At 39.2% G+C, this 14,287-nt stretch overlaps 4 protein-coding genes across 5 annotated transcripts; all 4 read right to left on the bottom strand.

The window, feature by feature from the left end:
* On the bottom strand, positions 40–6,740 carry LOC18768604 (serine/threonine-protein phosphatase BSL1). The gene is made up of 21 exons (XM_007201152.2): positions 6,102–6,740; positions 5,932–5,992; positions 5,700–5,778; positions 5,469–5,548; positions 5,262–5,356; positions 5,033–5,132; positions 4,874–4,943; positions 4,346–4,447; positions 4,025–4,106; positions 3,754–3,924; positions 3,070–3,259; positions 2,776–2,977; positions 2,527–2,694; positions 2,201–2,439; positions 1,890–1,974; positions 1,702–1,800; positions 1,418–1,617; positions 1,264–1,339; positions 899–1,034; positions 689–828; positions 40–576 (listed from the first exon to the last, which is right to left on the bottom strand). Exons 1-21 carry the CDS (start codon positions 6,304–6,306, stop codon positions 493–495), a joined length of 2,664 nt encoding a protein of 887 aa, XP_007201214.1. The 5' UTR covers positions 6,307–6,740; the 3' UTR covers positions 40–492.
* On the bottom strand, positions 6,975–11,410 carry LOC18767342 (protein tas). 2 transcript variants are annotated; one of them, XM_020570397.1, is made up of 11 exons: positions 10,661–11,410; positions 10,371–10,579; positions 10,185–10,273; positions 10,034–10,090; positions 9,695–9,803; positions 9,459–9,560; positions 9,304–9,368; positions 8,756–8,859; positions 8,588–8,652; positions 8,056–8,110; positions 6,975–7,753 (listed from the first exon to the last, which is right to left on the bottom strand). In XM_020570397.1, exons 2-11 carry the CDS (start codon positions 10,572–10,574, stop codon positions 7,593–7,595), a joined length of 1,011 nt encoding a protein of 336 aa, XP_020425986.1. In that variant the 5' UTR covers positions 10,575–10,579; positions 10,661–11,410; the 3' UTR covers positions 6,975–7,592. The 2 variants fall into 2 exon arrangements, with proteins under 2 accessions (XP_020425986.1, XP_007200598.1); XM_007200536.2 differs by having other exon boundaries at positions 10,692–11,410.
* LOC18767320 (histone H2AX) lies at positions 11,506–12,364 on the bottom strand. The gene is made up of 2 exons (XM_007201278.2): positions 12,061–12,364; positions 11,506–11,881 (listed from the first exon to the last, which is right to left on the bottom strand). The coding sequence occupies exons 1-2, from the start codon at positions 12,253–12,255 to the stop codon at positions 11,660–11,662; spliced, it is 417 nt and encodes a 138-aa protein (XP_007201340.1). The 5' UTR covers positions 12,256–12,364; the 3' UTR covers positions 11,506–11,659.
* LOC18768691 (histone H2AX) lies at positions 12,748–13,567 on the bottom strand. The gene is made up of 2 exons (XM_007201256.2): positions 13,285–13,567; positions 12,748–13,172 (listed from the first exon to the last, which is right to left on the bottom strand). The coding sequence occupies exons 1-2, from the start codon at positions 13,486–13,488 to the stop codon at positions 12,951–12,953; spliced, it is 426 nt and encodes a 141-aa protein (XP_007201318.1). The 5' UTR covers positions 13,489–13,567; the 3' UTR covers positions 12,748–12,950.

Genomic DNA, 14,287 nt, shown 5'->3' with positions numbered 1-14,287 from the left:
CAGCAATTTGAGAGTAATCATGAAACGTATACAGTACACTTGCAAAACCAGGGCTTGTTCTGAAACACGCCTCTTCAAAAGAGAATACAATAAATGCTTTGAAAAGAATCAAATGTAAAGTCATTATTTATGTTACAATACGGTAAAACTAATAAACCCAATTTCCCTTCCCTATAAATTATCTCTACAGCATAAGACACAAAAAAACCCTTCTACATTTCTTCCGCAAGACTACGTTGTTGTACATATATTACAAACTCAATTACGAGAAACGGTAATTATTCAGTCCCTAACATCTAAGTTTCTAGCATTCTCAGGCTGTGTACACTGACTAGACAAGGCTTCGACTTCTGCAACTCTAGCTTCCAAATAAAACAACACGCTGCGTTGAGGAAAACAAATCCACTCAATGTGGAAACTGGGAAAGCATCAGGCCTCAAGCGAAATGTGGATTGTCACATTCACTAATTGTAAAATACAGAAGTCTATCAGCTATATATATGCAAGTGAGTTCCGATCAAGATCAGGCTGTGGTCGGCCACGTGTAGGAGTTGGCGGTCTTTGAATGTTTAGCTCCTACAGGACATCAGAAAGATACAAGAGTATGAAAGAGGCAGGTGGCAAATTTTAAGATTAACAATTAAATAATACATATTACGGACTAACAACATTATAGAGAATGGCTTACCTGCATCCACGTGTCCTCTATGACCCGTTCCGGAGATGTCTCCGGTGACTGAAGAGGAGGTGGCAAAGGATGAATTAATTTTGGAACCACAACCAAGCCTCTGCCAACAACCAGTATAGCACCAGCATTGTTTGCCGTCCCTACATGAAAAGGCCATATGAGATTGCAAACACCAGAACATAGAAAGAAACTGACCAGAAATTTGCTTACCACAATAGTTAGTTGCAGAAAAGAGGGTGATCAATTGTCCCTGGGCAAATCTTTCAAACCCATCCATAACACATTCATGAGCTCTTATAATAAGTTGTAATTTGTTTCTCTTACAAAAATCCGTGACACGATCAGGCTGCGAGTAGTAAGAACATATTGGTAGGGTGGCACAAGTATGCATTTCATAAAATTATGCACATGCAAGCAAGCAGCAACCATATGAAAGAGTGTCGGATGAAACAAGATTACTAAGGTATTCACACACTGTCACCAACAGAAATGGGAAATAAATTCATGTAAAAAGCAATATACATGTCCATCCAAATATGAATAAATAAAATAAAAAAAGGGCCAAAAGTGCGTACCCCGAATGTGACAAGACCAGGCCCTCTGGCATTTGGTCTCAAGCCCTCTACACTATCGTTTTCTGTAGGATCAGACCTGTGTACATAGATTTCATAAGACCATAAACATTAACCATCAATAGCAAACAGACAGATGAATTGAGCAAGAGTGTACCACAGCAGATCCATTAAGATTATAGACCCAGCATCCATTGTAATGGGTCTTTCAAGCTTCTCAATCTGTTCTACTGAAGTTATAGATCTTCCAATGCCTCCATGCATACAAATAATTTTCTTTTCAATTAGTGCAGCAAGTGGGAGATAGTTGAAAAGTTGATTGAACCGTGTCCATGCCCATATTCCGTCATTCTCTCCCTGCATGCACATAAGTTACTACAACATTTAATATTCTGAAATTTCAGAGAAAATATATTATCAAGTCTGCATAAGCATCCATACCATTCGCTCAATGCATTCAATACGAAAACCAAAAAGTGCATTGATATCAGCTGCCTCATGGTTTCCACGTATTAAGTGAACATTGTCAGGATACTCAATCTGCAGAATCAAACAGAGCATGCAGTCAAATATAAGAAGTGACAGAATACAACTATACATGAATTAGATTACTTAAAAGCAGAACTTGCCTTAAGTGCAAGGAGCAAAGTTATGGTCTCCAAGCTGTGCTGTCCTCGATCAACATAATCCCCCAAAAACAAGTAGTCAATATACCTGTAACAACAGAAGGGTAGCATCAGCCCTATAAAAAAATCCTTCTAACAACAAGTCTCACTTCAACATCTTAGAAAGATTTTGACAAGAAGAATTGGAGTAAATTGTTCTTGAACTTAGACTACTGATGCCTTCAGTGAATATCAGAGTCACAATTCTGGTGCAAAACGAATTCTTCCCACAAGTATAATGACCGATATGGCATGAGAAAAAGTGCTCAACTTACGTTATGTCTCCCGCAGCAGATGGAAATCCGTATTCATCAAATAAGCGCATTAAATCACCAAACTGTCCATGAAGATCGCCAAATACTTTAACAGGGGCTTTCAGCTGAAGAACTGTTGGCTCCTGCATAAAGATCTGCTCAGCAGCATAACAAAGTTCTCCCACTTCATAAGAATCCAAGAAAAACTTCCTATTCACAGGAGCTTTCCAGTTCCGAGGTCTCAGCAATGTAGATATAATCTGCAGAACAAATGACAAAAAACAATGTTGAAGTAAAAAATAAAACATAAAAGGAAAAAGAAAAATTAAATGTTAATTGATGCTTGCCTTCTTATGTAGGCCCTGTGGAGACTTCTGCCTGGTGAACTTTTTGTTAGGATGTGATAAGTCGTTATTCATTGGAATCATTCGTCTACTCTCATTTTCAAATTGATCCAAAGACAACTGTCTTACCATCCCACCCAGGTTACCTACAGCCTCTTTGGCAACGACAACCTACAACAACATAAAATTATAAATATGCCACTTAAAGATGCAAACAAATCCCGAAATTAGGCATTGATACAACAGACATACAGCTCGGTGATGAAGGCGAACATCTGCCTCAGTGTCACTACCATCAGACAATGTTTCTGCAACATGTGAGTTATCATCCGAAACAGAAGTTTCTTCAGCAGGAGTGGCAGATGTTGCCTGCACAGCTTGCCAAACAGCACTAGCTGCCTCAGCTTCGGCTGCAGAAGCCTCCCGTAGTTTCTCCATAGAATTTTTGTCCATGCTGCCAAAGATGATTACATATCGCACAAATTATGAGCATGTGGCTCAGTCAAGTACTTGGGAAAAGAGGGAAACGAGGACACGGAAAAATACCTCAAACCTCTGGATGGGGGGCTCTCAGGTTCGCCATCCGAAGATGGTGATGTTCCAAAAGTACTTGTGTTTGCGTGAAACGGTCTGGGACTTGTTACAGTTGGCGATCTCTCAGATGTTAAAACAGGCGAACCAATTTCAGATTGAAATGATGAATTTTCTGCAACCAGGAAGTCATCTAGCAGGATGTCTGTACAAGAAGACAAACAAAAATTATATTACCACATGATATAGTATATACAAAACCACATAAGTAGAGGAAGGCTGCACCAGAAGTGCATATTGGAATCTAATATAGACAGGTCCCAGAGGTCATATACAAATATCTCGCTTAATTTAAACGTTTTTTAGTGTAGTAGTATAGCTACAAAACAAACCCTATGAAAATTTCATCAAAGAAATATTACCGGTGTTAACTAATACCAGCTTATTTTTTCAGGAGACATCCCCTTAAATCCAAGATACCAATGCTAAATCTCTCATGTCAAGAATCTTCTGATAATTAAGGTGGAAAGCTACTAGATGATAATAAACAGAATGTTTTAGTCTATTCTTGCAAATAACACTTTGGATTCCCTCCTAACAACCAAAAATCAGTACGTCCATTCTTGCAATTAACACTTGATTCTTGTTTGTTATGCCATTACATTATTCACATTCTCAATTATGTTCTAAAGTCTTTACCTCCCTTAAGACCTCCATAAATATATATACGAACACCAAGAGATGCAGCAGCGTGGCGACAACGACGCATAAGCTCCAAAGGAGGATCATAGTCATTCTGTCCCTTTCCTGTCCGTGAGGAAGTCACAAGCCCATTTCTGTCTAGCCAAACTCCGGCAGCAGTGTCCAATACTATCAAATACGGAAAAAGAACAAACAAAAAAGGTATTAAGAAAACTTACTGAAATTACCATATAAGTCATGGTGATGAAATTGACAACCAAAAGATTACCTGCAATAGCTCCTTCACCTTCTATACCACGTCCTCCCCTAAGAGCACCACCTGTGACATGTAATCTTGCACCAACAAAAACCTGACAGCAAACAATGTCAATTTGATGCTTAAATAAGGTTCAATGGGTAAAGTTAAGTCAGAAGAGAGGCAGCCAAGTACGTACAAAAATGCAAAATGCATTCATACCAAGAACATTATATGATTTCTTCGCTTAAATATATATTCCATAACCTAAGTGGTACACTTAGAAAACACATATCAAATAATCCTGAAACATACAAAGGGTAGTATATTCCTGGTTTATATATTATCACTTACCGCAGCATGTTGATACCTTGGTGAAGGGGACACTCCAGGTGCAAGGGTCCACTCCCACTGACCATTCCTATGCATGAGCAGTCCATAAGCATCTGCTAGTGGCTGTGGGAGCATAGATATGAGCAAATGCATCAGATAAACTATTAGCCCAGAAGACCTCGAGTATACAACTGACACACACAATACCCAACTATTTCTATTAGTAACTTCATAAATGAAAGTGAATTCATTATTTAAAAAAAACTGAAAATTTAGATCCATGGTTACAAGGAAAATCTACTTAGAGAAATAAAGCCTCTACAATTCAAAAAGACATCTCCGAAACACATGGAAAGTGCCAGAAGTGGGTTTGATATAATTGAGAAATGTTTGCTCAAAAATTCTATGTAAACTTCATGATCTTCAATGTCATGCAAGTGAATGATTCCCCCTAACTTTCCAAATCAATCCTAAATCACTTCTTGCTCCATGTTTCACATATGATTTGGAAATTTATCAAATCATCTGGAAAGAAAAGATCCCACATACCGCTCCAGAAATATCTCTTCCACCACAAAGCAAAAACATGCCATCTGAGCGGGCACTGGCTGTTGCATACCTACAAAATAAGGTTGGTTCATGAAGTATTTACAAAGTCCACCAGCATTTTCATAACTTTTCAATTGTCAAAATATGAATATTACTCACATTCTAGCAGAAGGCCTGTCACCTTCTGGGTTCAGCCTTGCCCATGCATAAGGTTTCTGGGCAGTATCCAGAGCCCATGCATCAGAAAGAACTCTTTTTCCTTTAAAATAAAAGTTAACATTAATAAAAGATAAAAGGAACCATCACATGCTTCTAAAAAAAAGCCTTGCATTTGACAACAGTGAAACTCACGGATAACAATTACTTAGGGTTTAGTGAATACACCCACCATCGTTTCCACTGACAGTAACAAGATATCTTTGAGCAACTAAGTCCATTACATGGCCATACCGAGGCCCAGGTCCTTGTCCTTGTACAACCACTCTACAGACAGATAACAAAAAACCAAAATAAATATGATTCGTACCACCATTTTAAAAAATAATCTATAAAGTCTGAAGTAGGATAAGCTCAATTTAAGGTCACTTATCCTCACCTGTGCCATTTAAACTTATCGTTGGTTAAATCAAGCACATAGAGATCGTCTGTAGAATGCCCAGCAGGACCTATGCCACCCTAGACATTAAGCAGGAATAACACTCATTAAACCCAGTAAGAAAAGTTAATCCATATACTTTCAAAGCTTTAAAAGCCCAGTAAAAGAAAACCTCCGGAATTATAAACCTCTAAATTTCCAATCAGTCCCCAAATGTATTTCTTAATTTACCTGAAAAACAACCATAGTGCCCACCGCAGCTGCCGCGTGAGCTGCCCTGGGAGACGGTGGCTCACCTGCAGGTCTCATTCTGCAAAATTTGAACACCAACCAACAGAAGAACGATCAGTATGCTTCCAATTCAATCCAACTAGTTATAAAGGTCAGATTTTTATTTTTTTTCCAAAGAAAGAAAAGGAAGATAAAAGAGAGACATAATTCACAATTAACAAATGGCAAAAACCTAGTCCACTTCCTGGTAAGAACATCATAGGAATGAACCGAATTGGTCACCCCCGCTAACCCTACATTCAGAATTAACAAACGCTCACACAATTAAGCAAAATCGAAAAGGAACAACTTCAATACAAAAATCGAAAAAAGAAGAAGTTGAGAGAGGGAGAGAAATGATACTGATGCCAGGGGCGGAGGAGGCGGCGCCGCCTTCAATGGCGGTGGCACCACCGAATAGTATGAGGCGTGGGCCATGGGTCTTGGTGGCAGCGACGGCGGTGAGGGTGTGGCCGCAGCGTGGACCAGGGCCGTCATCGTCGGTATCCCAATAGGTCTCGAGAGTACGATAGGTCGGAGCCGGGTACAGCCATGGCTTCGAACCCATCAAACCCAAACCAGATCAAAACCAAACCCGAACCCAGAAGCAGCAGCAGTAACAATCAAGCCTTTGATTGATCTGCTGCTTCGTCTTCCCTGCTTGCTCTTACTTTCGACAAATCGATTCAATTAGAGGGAAAAGAAAAAACAAAAGAAACCCGTTAATGGTGATGATGATGATTAGTGATCGCTGTTGGCTGAAGTTGTGGTGCTGCTGGGGCCCGAGCTTCGGCTCCGGACCCTCTATTTTCTTTTCTTTTTTCTTTGTTTTAATTTATGTTTTTACTTAATCGTATCGACTGAGAATTGAATTGAATAATCGGGGAGGTTGTAAGGGTTTCAGCCTTGTGGGTGTTAAATACATTGCCTTTTTTTCTCCTCCGCTCTGTGAGATAACACCTATAAAAGCCTACGCGACTGCGCAGAGTCAACGGCGTCAGATTTTGTCTTTGTACCACATTGTCCATATTTAATACAAGTACATTGTAACAATGTAAAAAACGAGCAATTTATACACTAGCATAACTAGATTGTCCTAATGAAGAAAAAACTACTCCACGTCCCATTAAATTATTGATATATTGATATTTTTGGTTGTCAACTGCAAAGATATATTATCCGTACATATTTTCATAACGTCTCATCTCTAATGTCATTTATAATGAATCGATATCATTGTTGTCAATCAATTATATCCATATATTTTTGACACAATTTCATCAACATTATACATAACACAAAACATAAAAACCTACCAGAAATGTTAAGCCAAATTTTGGGTACATTTTGGTCTTCTAGAAAGACAAAAATTGTCTTTTAGATGTCCGCCCATACATGTATATATGTATAATGTAACAACGTAAAGACTTTACCAAGACTTTTTAACACGCCGGGTTCTTGTTCAACATTCTGCAACATGTAGCTCAAAAGCTAACACCACCACAATGCTGAGCTACATAGTTCACAGCGGTCAATGCCCGTCACGACAAAAGACCGGCATGGACCCAAAATTGAAGGAAAGTTGGCTTAAAGAATGTAGATGAGGCCCCACTTTTTGGCATGAGAAGCGCATTTAAGTTACAGGATGCTTGGAAGGAGGAATCACCATCATATCTAGACAGACAAAAATCCTACAAGATTCTGAGCAACTTTCTAGACCAATATCCTCCATCATTATCTATCAATTCAACGAATTTACAAATAATATATACACCAGAGATGAGATGCGAATCCATTTCAGACATTCTGACAATAATTCAAACGAAGAAGAATTAGAATTTGCTTGAATTTTGATCAGGGACATGGATTAGGAAACCTTTCATGAATCTTGTTGATTTCTGTAATTACTTCAGGTGTCAGCTCGACCTTGCATCCATCTAGAACCTCCTGCAGTTGCCATGACTTGGTTGCTCCAAACACAACACTCGCAACAAGGGGGTGGCTCAAAACAAAAGCTGCCACATCACAAATTGAAATGCATAAAACATAAATATCGTCAAATCTATAGTTTTAAGGACAACAACGTAGTTTATGTCAAATCTATAAAAGATGTATTAGCTCAAGAAATTAAAGGCGGAAATGATGCTGCAATCAGTGTTTTCCTGTATGTATGGTTTCAGCAACTAGGTTGAGAAAAAGGGAAGAGGAACAAGCAAACAGGTGACTTTTCATTTTCCAACATTGTCTCCAAACCACAGTCCTAACGTGGACAAGAACATGAAGAAACTATAAAGAATTGGAGGGAGAGGTGTCGAACCTATTGCAAGAGATACTGGGTGAACACTGTACTTCCCTGCAATGTCAATGTATTCCTGTGAATGGAAATAAAAGCAGATTAGTAAATCAACATGTGACGGGCAAAATTCGATAAATACAACATGCAGTAAAGAGACCAAATGCTGGAACTAGAGATAATATTCAAAATCATTTTCCTTTTAGAACAATGAGTACTGCAGAAATTCATGAACTGCTATGGCACCGACGCAGAAACACAGGCTTGTATATACCCACACACCCAAGCATGCATGCATACACTTAATCAAAAGTAATATATTGCCTTCAAAAAAATATTAATAACCACTGGGCATCATACCAATAAGACGTAAACATGACATTGAAACAAAGCCAGTGAAAAGGTATGACTATCATTTTCTCACCCAGAGGGCCAGATTTTCATCAAAGTTTTGAAAAAGGCATTTGTGCTAACTTGAATTCAAAGTTCTAAATAACCTTAGATTCAGAGTAATCTTTCAATTGGCCTATCAAAGTGAACAGAAGAATATCTATACCATGGCCGCTGCTCTTATGATGTGATCAGACAGGTTGTATCTGGATTCCCCTTCCGAATATTTACCTGCAAATAGAAACATGACAGTCCAATTGAAACAAAATCACCACCTAAGAGTGCAGAAAGTTCCTACATATCAAAAGATGACATGAACAATTTGAAAATTGACCTCTAAAAAGATTCAACCGGGCATCTGCAGGACCCCCATCAGGCAAAAAATACTTCCCAGAGAGTATACCCATTGCAAGGGGGCTGTAGGCTAATAAACTGATCCTAAAACATTCAATAGCCCAACAGAAAATCATTAGTATTACATGAAGTGGCAGCAACTCATTTTACCACTCAATATAACTGACTCAGAAACTCCCTTGAATAAGGTTTATTCAATGGCTTACCTAGGTTTGAAAGCCATAAAAAATGAAAACCCAAAATGCATGTTAAGATAAGAAGCCCTCCCCAAAAGTGACTCTCATGTTCTCTGTTGGAATTTTAATTCCAGTTACTAATTTTATATTATTCAAGCTACTAATTAGCAAGAATATTCAATTGAATTTCTTCAAGAACTGCTCAGGACAGGATAGGAAAAGTAACCTAACTTCAACTTCATCAAGAAATTGGGATGCACAAATCAAGCAAGCTTTCCCTATCATTTCATACCGGATGAAATAATTAACTGTTCAGCTATTCACTTTTTCTGAAAACCAGCACTTTGAATACCTCTCATGATGACAGCATTCAGCCAACCCAGAATCAAAAGTTCGACAGAGCAAGCTGTATGAGTTCTATCAAATAGACAATAAGTTGCATTAGTCCAAAAAACAGCAACAATACAGTAAGCATTTGACTGAGAGTGCAATGATCAAATAGGCAACCTGCACAGAGACAATCTTTGGATGGCGAGTACCCCTTTCAGCTACCTGAACAAACTTCATCACCCCATACGGTGTTTCGTTACTGAGACCAACATATCTAATCTACAAAACAAACATTTCTGTTCAATTCACATGGGAATGTTATACTCTTAAAACATTGCAAAATAAAGGAAAAAGTCCCCAAACTAAATGACTTATCAAAGAAAGGGGATGAAAGGCAACAGTATGAAACTAACCTTACCAGAATCAACAGCTCTTCCAAGAGCATCAAGTTGTTCGTCTATAGGAATCGAACAAAACTGTCGGGTTGGATCATACTCAATTTCTCCGAACATGGGAACATAGCTACAAAAACAGTCATTAATCAGTTCAAGTCTTACTAACAGGGATTGTGTAGGCACAAAGTGGAAAAAGCAAGACAAGCCTGGGTGAAGGCAAGCAAATTATGGAGTTGTAAACATATATGGTTGGGGAAAAAATAATGTGAAAGCAATGAAGGATACACCCATTGTCAAATTTAGAGTAATGTGAAAGCAAAATCCCAAAACACTAAAAGGAAGGATCTACGTACAAACCGATCAGGCCAATGAATCTGATAAAGATCAATGTAATCTGTCTGCAATCGCCTTAAGCTGCATTTAAACATTACATAACTCATCACGCAGCACAGCATAACACGAAACGTTTAAACAGAAGCAAAATTACGAACTGTTTGCTTGAGCAAACCTGCCGTCAATGGCCTCGGTGATATTCTTAGCATTCAAACACTTGGGGCCATCTCGTATCCAAGTCATCTGCCCAGACGGTCCCGTAACCTGTAATATCAGAACAAATTTTCACACATCAGAAGTGAAAAGCAAACTGGCACACCATTATTAGCATGAACTGATACTCTCAGAGCTACTTTACAACCTTGGTGGCCAAAACGACGCTGTTTCGAGGAACTCTGCGCTCTCTAATCCAACGGCCAAGGTACTCCTCGCTCCTCCCTTGAGTCTGGGCTCGCTGAACCACTGGATACATTTCTGCAGAGTCAAAGAAATTGACGCCGACCTGGAAAGCTTGGTCGAGGAGGCCAAACGACTCCGAAAACGTGTTTTGCTCGCCGAAAGTCATCGTCCCTGCGAAGAATGAATTTATATTTGAGGATGAGAGGGAGGGCCAAAGAATCAGACTCAGATTCAGAGGGTATAGAATTGCACAAGTAGATATGGGCAAGAAATAGAGTTGAACCAAAGCACAGCTTTGAAACTGTAAGATTGGGGGCGAGGTTGAAGAGAGGCACCGCCATTGCTTCGCCTGAGAAGCTGTTTGAGTTTGCCAACTGTGAGTGGAACGGGAAGGAGAAAAATCAAAGTATCTGCTATATCGGCGCAAGTTTGGTATTTTCAGCGGTTGGATAAGCTAAAAAGAGAACGGAGTTACTACCTATGTGTTCGTTATCGCTAATTTTCAACAACAAAAAATGTTCGAAAAATGGGCCTAGGCGCCCGCCTCGGCGTTGGGTCTGTTTTTTTTTTTTTTTCCCCCGACTTTAAAGAAAACCTTGTCTTAGAGGCCTAGACGTCTAGCGATTTTTCAAAGTATAAAATTCCTCATTCCACCACATACTTGATACAAAATATTTGTTTACTAAAAACAGCCGCAAATAAAATTATTTTCACATTAACAACTAATTCGTGCTGATAATTGATACAAATGTTTGTTTACTAGCACTACCATTTCCCCTTAGTCAACTATTTTCTATTAATTTTGGCGAAGAAAAACTATTTTCCATTAATACACTCTTTTAACTTACTTTCTTTTCCATTTCCCAAAATTAAAAGTGGATTTAGAACTTTTGTAATAACAAAATAAGGTATAAGAGGGCAACTAATTATTGTTTAGTTTACAATTTAATTTTAGAAAATCCATAAAATCATTTTGGTTACATTGAATTAGATCTTCAAACATCTATAATTTTGAAGATCATAATTTTGATTTAGAAAACTAAAACATTTTCATGTTAATTTCATTTTCTGGACTAAAATAAGATAATCACCCCATATATTTTTATATTTTCAATTTGATTTCTCAACCGATAAGTAGCACAAATCTCATAAAAAACGCCAGTCAATTTCAATCCGCAAAGATAATTACTAAACCAAAATTCCCAAAGTTTGTGTTTACAACAAATCGTCCCCAAATTTTAACAAGCAGCTCTAAAATTCTTGAGAGGCAGATCCAATGTCTCCTTTCCCTCTACCAATCTTCTTCGGCAACAGAGTCTGATGAATGTTTGGCAAAACACCGCCATTAGCAATAGTAACAGTCCCCAAAAGCTTGCTCAACTCCTCGTCGTTACGCACAGCCAGCTGAATATGCCTTGGAACAATTCGATTCTTCTTGTTGTCTCTGGCTGCATTGCCAGCAAGCTCAAGTACCTGTAACCCAGTCAAATCAAACGCCTTAGTTCACTAAAACAAACAGAGATTAAGAATCAAAGATCAGGATCGTTTCCGACCAAAATCCATTTGCAATAACAAAAATTTATTCTCAGTAACCAAACAACCCGTAGAATCAAGAAAACAACGATCCCAAGAAGCAGGTTAACAAAACAAACCTCAGCAGCGAGATACTCGAGAACGGCAGAGAGATATACCGGAGCGCCAGCACCGACTCGCTCGGCGTACTTGCCGGACTTGAGGAATCGAGCGATACGGCCAACTGGAAATTGGAGGCCAGCCTTGTGAGACCTGGACACGGATTTGGAAGCTTTAGGCTTGCCTCTGCCTCCCTTGGAAGTCGGCGAACTCATACTGGGATTTGAATAGGGATTGAATCTGAAACCCTAGGAGAGGAAATCGAAATGAGATAAAAGTGCGATGCTTTGGGTTACAGGTGTCTGATGCGTAAGGGTTTGGAGAAGATGATGGGTTTATATAGGAGAGAAGGGTAGTGGGATGTGAATGGATGCTTTACTCTGATTGGTTGAGGAGGATTGCCGCGGATTGCCAGCGTGGAAATTTAATTTTCACGAACATTTAAAAAAGAGGGAAAGTTTGGTAAAACGAGGGAAGCTGGAAAAGTGCGACGCTGATTCAAAGTTCAAACTTTCTCTCCATACTGGGGCCCGGCCCATGTGGAAACCAAACATCAAAATAACAACGGCAAATGCTTAGCAAGATTTTTTTTTTTTTTTTTAAGACAAATTCTTAGCAAGATTGATTACTATCAGAAATTTTTGCACCCACAAAAATATTTAAAATTAACCAAAAACAAGAAGCAGATGTAATTGGACAAAACCAAATTTGGAAATTAGAATCTGCACTGAACGATATAAACTCCAGTAGAATACAACATAGTTATCTTCCTGGAAGCAAAGCTTTACAATATGAGGTTTCTACTTCCTTCTAACAATCTAAACTACCCATCAAAAAGCAAGAGCCTTAATGAACAAGGGGCTCAAATTTTTCTTTTTCTTATTTTTCCTAACAACAAAATCTACCAACCCTAGAACTCCTGGGAAGCAGAACCAATCTCGCCCTTTGCTTTGCCACCCTTCTTTGGAAGCAGATTGTGATGAATATTAGGCAGAACACCTCCATTAGCTATCGTCACAGACCCCAAAAGCCTCGTAAACTCCTCATCATTTCTCACTGCAAGCTGAATGTGTCTCGGAGTGATTCTGTTCTTCTTGTTGTCCCTCGCAGCATTCCCTGCCAACTCCAGAACCTGAGCACAACCCAAAACATCAAACAGTTAGCCAACAATAACCCACAAAAGAGAAAGAGAAACCCCAAAGGAACAAAGAAGTTAATATAACAGCCTTAAAACGACGACGTACCTCAGCAGCTAGGTATTCGAGGACAGCAGAGAGGTAGACCGGGGAGCCACTGCCGACTCGTTGAGCGTACCGACCGGCCTTGAGGAACCGGGCGACGCGACCGACCGGGAATTGCAGACCGGCCTTCTGGGATCTTGAGACCGACTTGGTGCCTCTGACGTTGCCTCTGCCTGATTTGGTGGTGGCTGCTGCTGTGGAGCTCATGGTTCTCGATTTGGGAATTTCAATTCAAGTTTGAAAAAATTCAAGTCTTTGGAATTTGGAGATGCCTTCAAGGTTCAACCTTGTGGGTTTATATGGACGGAAGGATTAGTGCCAGAGAGCGTTTGATTGGTAGGGTGAGGTTTCACGCGGATCGCTGACGTGGCTGTGGAGGGAGATGATTTGTATAGATTTGAAATGTTTCGAGCCCGCGAACTGAAATCTCAGTTCGACTGTAACTTTCGAATTCGAAAAACGACGTCGTCGTCTCCTGTGGGTCATCTTCCGGACTGGGCTTCGCTTATGATTGGTCTAAGTCATGGGTTTGTGGATTGAGGTTGACCCAACCCAAACAATTGACTAGTTTTTATCTGGGCTTCTCTTAATGTGGTCTGGAAGCTCAATTTGGTTTTGACCACATTCCATGAAACCCCAATTTCATGGGCTGTTTCTTCTTGCTTTCATATCGTTCTTCTAGATAAAGTCTATAATATAGTCACATTCCTTCGTGGCTGATACGTTCAAATTCAGTTGAATTCATCATTAAACCCTGGTTGGGGGATGAACCAACCAATTGATAAGTTTCAAGAATAAATATTTTTGTTTATCTTATCAATAAAATACTATTGTTTTTTTATCAAGAAATAATTGCAAGAATAACTATGGGTGGACACGGTTTGGTTTGGATCGGTTTTTACCTCAAATTAGAACCGATCCAGTACTATTCATCTAATTTGGTTCGGTTCGGTTTGAACCAGTTTCGATTCCAGTTCGATTTTGAACCGAATTATATAAATTATTT

Source organism: Prunus persica, chromosome G8, assembly GCF_000346465.2.
Source record: "Prunus persica cultivar Lovell chromosome G8, Prunus_persica_NCBIv2, whole genome shotgun sequence".
In the NCBI taxonomy this organism is placed as follows: Eukaryota; Viridiplantae; Streptophyta; class Magnoliopsida; order Rosales; family Rosaceae; genus Prunus; species Prunus persica.
This window is presented reverse-complemented; position numbering and strand designations above follow the sequence as displayed.